General features: G+C 31.4%; 1 protein-coding gene across 2 annotated transcripts in view; it reads right to left on the minus strand.

Moving 5' to 3' along the window:
* Positions 1–596: 596 nt before the first annotated feature.
* Positions 597–12813, minus strand: part of LOC139513097 (ATP-binding cassette sub-family A member 2-like) — a 78920-nt gene continuing 66703 nt past the window's right edge. For both annotated transcript variants that reach the window (XM_071301272.1, XM_071301273.1), the window contains exons 41-50: positions 9943–10066; positions 9487–9558; positions 9138–9244; positions 8262–8403; positions 6472–6606; positions 6043–6146; positions 5262–5466; positions 4461–4598; positions 3839–4039; positions 597–3012 (exon numbers count right to left, since the gene is read on the minus strand). In XM_071301272.1, coding sequence (XP_071157373.1) covers positions 2983–3012; positions 3839–4039; positions 4461–4598; positions 5262–5466; positions 6043–6146; positions 6472–6606; positions 8262–8403; positions 9138–9244; positions 9487–9558; positions 9943–10066 — 1258 coding nt within the window. In that variant the 3' untranslated portion in view covers positions 597–2982. The remainder of the gene's footprint in view (positions 3013–3838; positions 4040–4460; positions 4599–5261; positions 5467–6042; positions 6147–6471; positions 6607–8261; positions 8404–9137; positions 9245–9486; positions 9559–9942; positions 10067–12813) is intronic.

Here is a 12813-nt window from a genome sequence, read left to right on the forward strand (position 1 = left end):
AGATTATCTCTCCCAAATAGCTATTATATTACTTGTCACCTTATCCTGGATGAGTGTACATTTTGATAACTGCAGACTTAACAATTATGTTTTTTTTTATCTAATTGAAGAAAAGTCTGCAATGTGACAACTGTGGACTTAACAAATCTATTCACATGTATATCAAACATTGCATCAGACAAATACATTAAACTTGTGCAATAGTTATCAAAGGTACCAGGATTATAATTTAGTACGCCAGACGCGAGTTTCGTCTACACAAGACTCATCAGTGATGCTCATATCAAAATATTTATAAAGTCAAACTAGTACAAAGTTGAAGAGCATTGAGGATACAATCCAAAAAGTTGTGCCAAATACAGCTAAGGTAATCTATGTCTGGGATAAGAAAATCCTTAGTTTTTCGAAAAATTCAAAGTTTTGTGCAAATTGACATTCATTTCGGCAAGCTTCTGTATTTCAAATAGGGGTGGAGCACCAAGAGATAGCAGTGGATAAAATATTGATAGAAATGTTAAAATGTAGGATATAGATATAAGAAGATATGCTATGAGTGCTTGGTTGGCATGGTAACATAAAGTACTTAACACAGAGCATTACTTCATTAGGTATATTTATTAGAAATATATATATACCACATAGCACACATCTATCAATAAAAGTATAATGTAAAAATATTTCAATTGAAAGACAGATTTATCAACAAAACTGTAATGTACGACAAAAACAATATATTAATGCTATACATTTTGACTGATTAGGCATGGCTTAAACAGCTATGTTATTCCACGTATTATTCTATTATTTAACAAAACATAAGTATTTATCGAAAGTGACATTAATAGCTATTTTGTGTCCCATTCTTTTAGACTTTGAAGAAAGTACATAATATTTCAAGCAGGTATGAACCATAAGCAAATCACTAAATGAAAGTGCATTAATTTTCTAATTTATACTGATTTATATGACTCAAAAGCACTCAATTTTTGAAACATTAAAATGATTTACAATGTTAAGTGACAAAATGTTCATGATTTATTCCATCACAGTGGTGGAATGATAAAAAAAACCCACTAAACTAACAACACAAATTACAACCTCTTAAAATAATACTGAGTAACATTTCACAATGCAAACAATACAAAAATTTTGACCTTTATTTATCTTATAAGTTTATTTCAAATTACAAAAAACATTATCATATCATATAATGTAGTATATATAACTTCACTCTATAAATAGGTTTCAAATTCTAATGTTAACTTCAATGAGCAAAATGAAAGTGAATCTGTGTTGCTTTAAGTTAACCTACAGAATGTGACTGTCAATAATTTGAAATGTAAAGTCAGCTGTAAGGTTTGATAGATATTTCAAAAATGTTTTTTTTTTAAGAAATAGTCATTATGGAAAGTACAGTTCACCTTTGTTAAAGCATTTTGAATGAATTTTAAAGTTATCTTCACAGAGAAAACTTATGTTTATATGTTCCAGACATTTTAACTGCCCAAAATAGCACAGCAGTATAAAGTATAATAATTAACAAATCAACCATAAATAAATTGAGACAGAATGTTAACAATAACGTAACAAATAGAATGTTTTACACTTCACCATCAAATAAATAAACAATGATCAAATACTAGGTGTTATAAATCCAACAAGACCCTCTTTGGTAGTAAAGTGAGTTGAAACTTTTAATGTGTAAGATTGCAATTTCTTTAAGGAAGTTTTTTTTTTGAAAAACCCCAAAGAAACTGTTTCAGACTAAATTACATCTCTTTTTCTGTTCTAATATAGATACATGTACCTGACTTAACTAAATATTTGTAAATCCTTTTTCTAACTTTTAAGGATGCAATCCCTGAGGGAATGTCTGAGTAATATACTGGTTATAATGTTATAGCAACAGGTTTCATTGGGTGCTTTTTTAAAATAATATTTCAACTATTCTAGAAATTGCTTAAAAATACATTTAAAATGTCCTTAATATATAATAATATGAGATCAGTATAAGAAGAAAGAAAGAAAATCACAGAATACATAAAAAAATAAGATATCACAGACAAACATCAAATATAACATTACAACAGATAAATGATTCAGTTTCTTCTTTCATTTTTTTCCCTTCTTAATGGCTACATTTTTCACTAAGATCATTTAAAAAAAATCAGTTAAACAGAAGCATTGAATATAACAAAAAATATATAATTATATGAAAAAAATGCTTCAAGAAATATTACAGACAAGTTCTAACACGTCATGTTTGGCAAGAGATACCTTGTGACGGTGCCATATTGGTATAAAGCATTTACATACATATATATATTGCTAGGATAAATCACTATTAATGCCCGACATGAATTGCTCTATGTGATTGACTCCAGAGAGACTAAAAGTGTGTATGAACCTCCACATAATATAAATTGATTTGTCATGTTGTTGTGCAATAAATAATATGCCATGTTCTATCTCTAGATTATAATGAAAAAATTACACTATCTAGATAAAAAAAAATATGTAAATTCAATGATTTTGTAAAACACAATACAAAAATGAATGATATGGCATAGAAAACAGTTAGGTGAATAATTATCATGTTTATGGCTCAAAAGAATGACATTCATGGTATTATACCTGTAGTTATTTTCTGTGAAATTTTCATTGTTTTAATTAAAACTATCCAGTTTTTAAAAAGGATATTTGTGAAAACTCATGTAAAATTAATTAGACATATTCAATTAATGAGATGTTCCACTATTTTTAATAATATAAACTAAAATTTTCACTTTCACCACATGTTAATTGTTGGTACACACAACATGAAAATAGTATATTGAATGAAAATGTTAACAGACAAATTGATTTAAATTCATGTTTTACAATATATGTCTAAAAATGCCTATAATCCATCAAATTTCATTAATCCATAGTGTCTGTATCAAACTATGTCATGTTAACTAAGAGATAGGATCTGATTCCTCCTCAATCAATGTCCATCAAAGTTAACCTTGTCTGCAAAGTAAGAAGATAGCAAGGAAATTAAACATTTTGTGAATGTCTGTGCGTGATTATAGTCTTCCTTTATCCCTTTCCTCCAAGGAAATATTTTTTTTACATACTTGATTTGCATAGGATTTTTTCAATAAAAAAAATCATCAGGTCTAAAGTATTAATGCATTGCTAAAACAAATATTTCATCAATGAAATTCCAGTCAGATATTCTCATGAATATCCTTTTTATATTAGATACAATTTTTTTAAAGTCTGATAAAGTTTTTTCATAGGCAATACCTTTCAACTGAGGCACTACACAGGCGTCGAAAGGCGTCATTATGGAGTTAAGGGGGTGGCCTCAAAAGGTGTAATTATGGAGGAAAGGGTTATTAAAAAGCATTAACAAGACAATCAGGCTATTTGGTTTCTTTTTTTGGAGTTGTTTCATGTTGTCACCCTCTGGGTTTTTAAAGCATAATATTCATTATAGGTTCAACCCTTTGTTTAAAACAGTATGTCTGTGCTTATTCTAAAGTTGGAATTAAGAGATGAAAATGGTATCATACAATATTTTATTCCTGATTTTGTTTGCAAAATAAGCTAGATATATAATATATTCTTCTTTAACCAGTTAACTTATACATAAAATGAAAGTTAACCAAGTGATGTGATTAGAAATGTGAAAGATCAAAGCTTGTGAATGGAAGCAACTATAGGACACTGATGGTTCATAGTTCAATACTGTGTGACTGTACATACCATATGCTCACATACTATTTTCCAAAAGAAAGTTTCAGGAAAGATATAAATTGAGCGAATGAGGTCCTTATTAGAGTACACTTACCCCTGTTTCAGTAAAAACAAAACAAGCATCATCATCATTGCCTAATCCGTCCTCACTTGAGCCAATGTCCAATAATGGGTCATCCTCCTCCTCTTCCTCCTCTATGGTAGTTCTACCAGTTGATCTATGACCTCTTATCTTCTTTACAGAATCATTTTGCTCAACAAGTTCCACTTGTTGTTTTACAAAATTTATAAATACCTGAAACATCAGATCATAATGATAAGATGAAATTTATTAGGCGTATCTTGAGTCAACAAGAGTCTTAGAGAATGCAGTGTCATAGTATCAATTCACATATTAACATGTATAACTACGCAAAACACATAGATTAAAGAACATATGTCAACAAAGGTAACTTAACACTCAGTTTAAGATGGAATTATACATAAAATGTTCTTTACCTACTTAAATAATTAGAACTATACTTTTCCCTGTTATTGCAGATTAGAGCACAAAATAAATGTAAATTATAAACTGAACAAGATATTTGCAAGTAATTGATGACACTCTTCTTGTAGTAAAAAAAATCAAAACTATTACAGATTGTTAATCTTTACTTTCAAGAGAAACATTTCCTCATAAAACAATTATGGAGTAAATAATGAAGGCAAAATCTTACATTATCTAGCGTATTCTGGCTAACGGAATAATCTTCTATATCCAGGTCTTTCTCTATTTCCTCCATCTTTCTAAAGATATCTCCCACAGTCACTTGATCTATCCCAATACCATATTGTAACATGTTAAAGTGGTGCTCCTATAATCAAAGTCAAATAATTATGTAAAAGTAACAATCCATACATTCACCAAATACAGTGATTGATGTTATATAGACAAAGAACAACCTAACTTATGACACCATGGAGCATGTGACCCTAATAACTCAAATTGCCATTTGTGCCAGGTTAGCTAAAAATTGACAGCTAACATAAGGGTTCTGAGTCCTTTTGACAATATTTTATTGTTGAAAACTGTACTTGCCTTTTGTTTTACTGTTTGAAGGGTTGCTGTTTTACTGATGCATATCTCAAATCACTTTTTATTCATAACTAAGTCTGTTTTTATAGTCAATTATAGATAATCTCCTTTCTCATGAAAAATATGAATTTGCCTCTTCATTTGACGTTTCAATAACTGCAATTTTGAGAATACATTTGGAGATTCTTTTTATTTACCTCCAACAATTTGAGATCTGACACTGAACTTTCAGTTGTTATTCTCCTTTTTCTATTTTGACCCCTTTTTTTTACTTTGTTTAACAGTTCAAATGACAAATACTGAAATTTGTCTATTTTGCGGTTACAGGTACTATCAACGCTGATGTTAAAATAACATATTACAGCAGTTAGCAGGAAAAACGTCAGGGAAATTTACTATTTATGAATTTTTCCTTGAAAAATGTATATGTTGAAACACATACCTTAAGAACAGCTTCAGCAAGATTTCTCCGAATATAATTTTCCACCATCTGTTTTGATCTTTCATAATTTGGTCCCTTTAGACGAATAGAGAATGTATATCCATCACCAAATCTGTTCTTTAAATGTTGTATACTACCCAGACATCGGAAGTTCCCATTCACCATTATGGCAAGACGTGAACAAAGAGCTTCACACTCCTCCATACTATAATACAATAGGACGAAACTTATAACAATTGATTAATATTATAATTACATCAAATATCAGTCACTGGCACTTCCCACACTTCCTATATACAGGTGGTAGGACTTGCCGGTTGAAAAGGTCACCTTTTCAAGCTTGAAAATATGTGAATAGGTCGGGAAAACTATCAGAAATATATGACTAGGTCAATAAATTTCTCATAACTTCTTCGTCAGTCATCTTTCTTGGTGTTCCCACCTAAATTTATCAACCAATTTTTCTCTTTTAGCACTTTGGTATTCCAATTTTACATTACAGACCATTAAGTACCATGTGAAACCCAAACAACTTGATATAGAAAAGGGTACATTTTTACCTAGTACGCAATATATGAAAAATTATACCTTTTTAAAATCTAAATCATATGAAAAGGGTGGAATGAAAGAACCATAGAGGCACCCCCCCATCAATTAAGTATTGAAGAAGCACCCTGAGCATTTTCATCACTGCTTACTAATCATACATGTGTCTTCCATCATCTACTTTAGTTGCAATAAGATAACACCATTTACATAAACACTTTAGTATTATACTTGCCTGTGAGAAGTAAGCACAACTGATCTACCATCTTTTACCAGACTTAATATCAAATCCCACAAAAATCTTCTGGAGTATGGATCCATTCCTGTGGTTGGTTCATCCTGTAATTATCATAGCAACTATTAATGTCTGGATAACTAAGTGTGTATCTTAAGGGGTGCGTATCATTTAAACTTCAAAATTTATTCTGTAACATATTGAAAGGTAAACTTAAAGACTTCAAAATTAAATGCTATTTATCAGAAGTTTAATTAAAGTTTTAAATAATGTAAAGTATGATGAAACTGTTGTATAAGATGTCACCATTACATAACCTTAAGATTATTTTAAATGGCCATGTTCATGTTATACCATTATCCCCAACATGTGTGTTCCTTCATTTCAAACTGAACACAAACTATCATTTCATACAATTTATTAACTAACCATAAATATAACTGGTGGATGACCAATCAGGGCTATTGCTGTGGATAATTTACGTTTATTTCCACCACTGTATGTACCAGAAGGCTTATCTGCATCTTTTGTCAAACATAGTTTCCTTACTGCCCATTCTACAACCTGCCATAAAAAGATGAACAGTTATTTTCTTAGTATCAAGTGGCATAAAAAATAACCAGGTACACATACTACATTAAAAAGGATTTTTAATGACAATTCATACGTCTCTTCCCAACATTAACCTAAAGAGTTAAAGTTCAATCAACTCCAAAATTCTTGACTGTCAAATGGTTGAAAAACATCAACTTATATTCTAACACATAGAAGAGGCATCACAATAAAACAACCCACTCCAAAAATAAAAACACAGGAAAAACCACCCAGGTCTAGCAATTACAATGGAAGCAAACAAAGAGACATGCATCTATTTTTACAATATCAATCTTTTCAGATGAAGCAGGGGACAATGAATTAATTGTAAAATTCCTCAAACTTATCATTCCAATCAACATAAACATGTCATAAAAGTTTAACAGTGTACCTTCCCCAACTGTCTTGTTTGATGTAATATGTAAATATAACACAAATTACTACTTCTTAATTTTACCTTGTTTTCCTCCATTGGAGGAATACCCCCAAGTCTGGCATACAATCATAGATGTTCTTTTCCTTAATCTTACCTTGTTTTCCTCAGTCAGAGGAATACCCCCAAGTCTGACATACAATCATAGATGTTCTCTTCCTTAATCTTACCTTGTTTTCCTCAGTCGGAGGAATACCCCTAAGTCTGGCATAAAATCGTAGATGTTCTCTTCCTTAATCTTACCTTGTTTTCCTCAGTCAGAGGAATACCCCTAAGTCTGACATACAATCATAGATGTTCTCTTCCTTAATCTTACCTTGTTTTCCTCAGTCGGAGGAATACCCCTAAGTCTGGCATAAAATCGTAGATGTTCTCTTACTTAACCTTACCTTGTTCTCCTCAGTCGGAGGAATACCCCCAAGTCTGACATACAATCGTAGATGTTCTCTTCCTTAATCTTACCTTGTTTTCCTCAGTCGGAGGAATACCCCTAAGTCTGGCATAAAATCGTAGATGTTCTCTTACTTAACCTTACCTTGTTCTCCTCAGTCCGAGGAATACCCCCAAGTCTGACATACAATCGTAGATGTTCTCTTCCTTAATCTTACCTTGTTTTCCTCAGTCGGAGGAATACCCCCAAGTCTGGCATACAATCGTAGATGTGTTCTTCCTTAATCTTACCTTGTTTTCCTCAGTTGGGGGAATACCCCTAAGTCTGGCATACAATCGAAGATGTGCTCTTCCTTAATCTTTCCTTGTTTTCCTCAGTTGGGGGAATACCCCCAAGTCTGGCATACAATCGAAGATGTGTTCTTCCTTAATCTTATCTTGTTTTCCTCAGTTGGAGGAATACCCCCAAGTCTGGCATACAATCGAAGATGTGTTCTTCCTTAATCTTTCCTTGTTTTCCTCAGTTGGGGGAATACCCCCAAGTCTGGCATACAATCGAAGATGTGTTCTTCCTTAATCTTACCTTGTTTTCCTCAGTCAGAGGAATACCCCTAAGTCTGGCATACAATCGAAGATGTGTTCTTCCTTAATCATACCTTGTTCTCCTCAGTTGGAGGAATACCCCTAAGTCTGGCATACAATCGAAGATGTGTTCTTCCTTAATCATACCTTGTTCTCCTCAGTTGGAGGAATACCCCTAAGTCTGGCATACAATCGAAGATGTGTTCTTCCTTAATCATACCTTGTTTTCCTCAGTTGGAGGAATACCCCTAAGTCTGGCATACAATCGTAGATGTTCTCTTCCTGTTAATTCATCAAACAGTGCATCAAACTGGGGACAATAACCAATGCTCTGCTGTACTTGCAGTAATTCTCTTAAAATACTAGATCGAGAAATTTATAAGATCAATATCATTATAATACATTCATTGGAGTGCACACACTGAAATGTCATTTAAAAGTCTTTTGGGTGAAGGTTTTACTACAAGTATTACATAAACTTATAAATATAAATAAACATTATGAATGAACAGTGAGTTCAAAGGCCAAAGAAACCCTGCCAGACAGATATGAAAATCTTATAAGCATCCAATACATCAAATATAGTTGACAAATTGGTTATACAAAATGTAGTATCCAAGGTACAGATCAAACCTTGAGAATTCAACATTGACCAATCACCCATGCAAATGAGGCCAAAATCGTATTTCTAAAAAGCAGAGATAACTATCAGCATTAAATGTTATTTTATAGTAATAAACAACTTTGTTTTTTAAATGTACCATATACTTTTATAATCTAAATGTATAGAACATTTTTCTTGACTAAAAGTATAAAACATTAATTTTTTTCAAATGCTCTAAATACATTTTTTTTTAGTCTAAATGTACTCTACACCATTATTATCAAAATATACTGAACATCTTTGTTATCTAAATGTACTGGAAAACATTTGTAATTTATATTATTGAACTCCAATGTTAATTACATGTACTGAAACAAAAATGTAAATCGAGTATACTTAACTCCAAAAACTATTTTAATTGACTGAATTTGAGAATCAAATTGAGGTGATGGTGAAGGCATGTTTGACTGTATGCCATACATATGAATTTACCTGAATCTGCCAAGATAAGCAGTTCCACTTGAAGGAGTTATGTCTCCAGTCAACATTTTAAAGGTTGTTGTTTTTCCAGCTCCATTTACACCAAGGAGACCAAAACACTAAAATAAGTTAATAATAACTTTAGCAAATATTTCACTTATGGAAATACAAGATATATAGTTACTCTTCATAAGGGATATAAAGAGGTTTGAATTCATCAAGATATATCATTAAAAGTTTTCATTATCAGTAATTTAAACAACATTTCTCTTTAAAAGGGGCTTTAAATAATTTCCTTTAGGCCATATCAAATAAATTTCTAGTTTTTCAGACTCTTTACTTTGAAAAAGGGTATTCCTACCTCCCCTGCAGGTACCCCAAGGCACAGTCTGTCAACAGCTAAATGGTGTCCCAACTTTCTTGTCTTGTAAACCTGATAAAAGTACATTAAATAAACATTTATATAATCACATGGCTTTTGAAACCTTTACTCTTTTGTCCAAGTTAGCTTAAGCTTGAGTGCATGATTTGAAATCCTTTTATCTTTTTTGCTTTTGTTAAGATACATAATTTCTATATTCTTTTTCTCAATTCAGTCATTGTTGAAAGCATAATTTGTCTACTCTTATTTCATGTGCGTCTCACCTAAGATGCAGGATTCATTAGCTGGAATGGACATTTTCTGAGCTCTTTTTTCATGTTAGTTACAACTAGGATGTATGAATTCTTTATTTGTTTCCCTTATCTTAAGTCGGATGCATTATTAAGTAATTTCAAAAGATGAGCATATGTTTAGAAATATCTTTAAAGTAATTACCTTAGTTAGATTTTCTAGACGTAAGATATCATTTCGTCCTGATGTTCTCATAACACGTTTTCTTTCTGTTGCAACATCCTCGTCTTCTTCACATGAAGGCATTGCAGAGGAATGGCGTACCTGACTAAAAACAGTAAACAAAACAATGTTATACTGAATTAATGATATAATACAACTACAGCTAAAAGTATTGACCTTCCCATACAGAACAGACCTCTTCAAAACATTTTAAAATCCACATACGTAGGGGAAAAACTCCTGGAAAATATTAGATTTTGTAATATTTTAAAGAGCCTTTTTAATCATCATTAGCATCAAAATGAGGTTACAGTCTAAATATTTTTAGGGCCCAAATTTAAACATATCACAATTATTGGTGAATATGGCCATAGCAAATTTTTCTACCTTCTATAGGTAGTGAGAATTATCTGCCCATTCTAATTCAACCAGTTTTGAGATACTTCGACTGGCTAATCAAAAGATTGTGGTTTATTGTGGTATTCAAGTAAATTCAGTGACCATTTTCTAGATTGGACTATAATAGATTTTTGATGTAGGCACTATACATGAGAAACCTTATTTATTGTGACAGAAAGAAAACTAATAGATAGAATTTTAAGATAAGATATGAGATGTGTGTGTAATTTTTAAAAATGAAAAGAAAGGTAAGGATCATTGGATTTGTTTTTCTTGCTACAAAAAAATAAAATAAATTCACAACATGCCTTTATTAAATCAACAAAATTGAGTTATGTGACTTATCTCCTCTTATCTTATGAAAGTTGAAAAAATTAGAAACAAAAAAAAAAGTCTTCTGTATAACTTATGAATTACATTCCTGTCTCAGATTTGCCATTACATTAAAGATCAATACAGATTGGTTACTGTTATTTTATAAACCAAGAATGCAGAAGAAATTGAGATCTACCTTAAAACAAGTATTGAAAGTCCATTAAAGTGTTTTCTTTTAAATTTAAGCTAAAGACGCCTGATGGGAACTACAACATACATTAGCTATAACATGTGACAAAATTAAATGTGGTAGATAAAAATCTAGGAAAGGCTAGCAACAGTTTTCAAAGAAACAATGAATCAAATAAATAATAGAAAATGTAAAATTCTAATTTTGAAAAACAAACATTTGTGCATAAAACAGCACTCTTTCTTAATCCTAAAAATTGAGGGACTCTCATAAGGCCCGAGAACACAGTTATTTCTTAGTGCATTACTTTTAGACAATAAATTCAAATTAAAAAAATCGCACCTGCTCTTTCTCAAAAAGATTTTTACAGTGTAGTGTACTACCAGCAAGACAAATAATATCAAAATTATAGAAACTTCTACCAGCTCTTACTCAAAATATTGACAATTCTGTGTTAAGGGGGTGTAAAATTCAGTTTGACAGCTTCAGACGTGATAAAATTTGACCTTTTTGAACTGGACCAAATCACTACTTAACATAAAGATTCAGCACCCAAATCTTTTTAACATGCAATTACATTCCCCTACTTAATATTTCATGCATTTAATATCAAGAAATAAATTTGGAAAGTGTATCAAATAAAACATGTAAGTTATACACTGTTTACACTAGGGACTATATTCGTAGACAACGAAAATCAAAGGGCGATAACTGTGTTCTTGGACCATAAGAAAAGTCTATTAAAGTTACTGTTTCAAGTGACAAGTAATCATTTCTGTATGTGGGATTTTAAAAGCTGCGCAAACATAAACATTGTCCTTCCAATAAATAAACAAGTGTAACTGCGAGCTACTGCTCACTGATGATACCCCCGCCGCAAGTGAATAATGTTACAATAGTGTAAAAGTATGTAAGTGTTCAGTCAACAGGAAGTTGTCGAGTGATGAATCTAAAAACACATCACACTGTATAGTTGACATATATAAACTCTGAAATCAAATTTTAGAAATCCTTGTATTGTAATTCCTGAGAAAAATGTGACAAAAGTTTCTACTTGGCTATCATGTGTAAAATGATATATGTGTTCGGTAAACAGGAAGTTGCCAAGTGATGAATCTGAAAACAAATCACACTGTATAGCTGACTTATATAAACCCTAAAACCAAATTTCAGAAATCATGGCATTGTAGTTCTTAAGAAAAATGTGATGAAAATTTTCAACTTGGCCATCATGTGTAAAATGATACAAGTGTTTGGTAAACAGGAAGTTGTCAAGTGATGAATCTGAAAACCATCACACGGTATAGCTGACTTAACCAAATTTCAGAAATCCTGGCATTGTAGTTCCTCAGAAAAATGCGACGAAAAATAATCATGGGACCGACAGACTGACAGACAAGACTGATGGATGGACAGACGGACGGACTGATGGACGAACAGACAGACTGATGGACAGACAGAGGTAAAACGGTAAACCCTCTTTTTTTTTTAAAGCGGGGGTATAATTTAAAGGGGGGGGGGGGGGGGTATAATTAATGTTTAATATTAAAAATAAACAATTAATATTAATGATAATCATACTCAAAATATGTATGTCTGTACAGGTTGGCCTTTTTGCCATAAATTCTTAAGACTTTTAGTTGTCACTTGAAACAAAGACAAAAATTGATTTTATCTACTGACCATTAACCATTCCATTTTACAAACATTTTAGAGGCATTCATTTATTCATTTTGTTACGATCTGATAATCTTGTTATATCATTTCAGACTCAATTTCCATGCTTCTGGTCATCGCTTTCAAAAATAAATTATATGATGAAGCATTAAACAACTCTTTATTGTGAGAGGACTTTATCAATTGCTAAATGTAAGACTTAAATTTTCTGTCTACAGAAATAAAGAAAAACAAATACTTTTCAGTCAGTTTTTTACATTAAAATCAACACT

Source organism: Mytilus edulis, chromosome 2, assembly GCF_963676685.1.
Source record: "Mytilus edulis chromosome 2, xbMytEdul2.2, whole genome shotgun sequence".
Classification (NCBI taxonomy): Eukaryota; Metazoa; Mollusca; class Bivalvia; order Mytilida; family Mytilidae; genus Mytilus; species Mytilus edulis.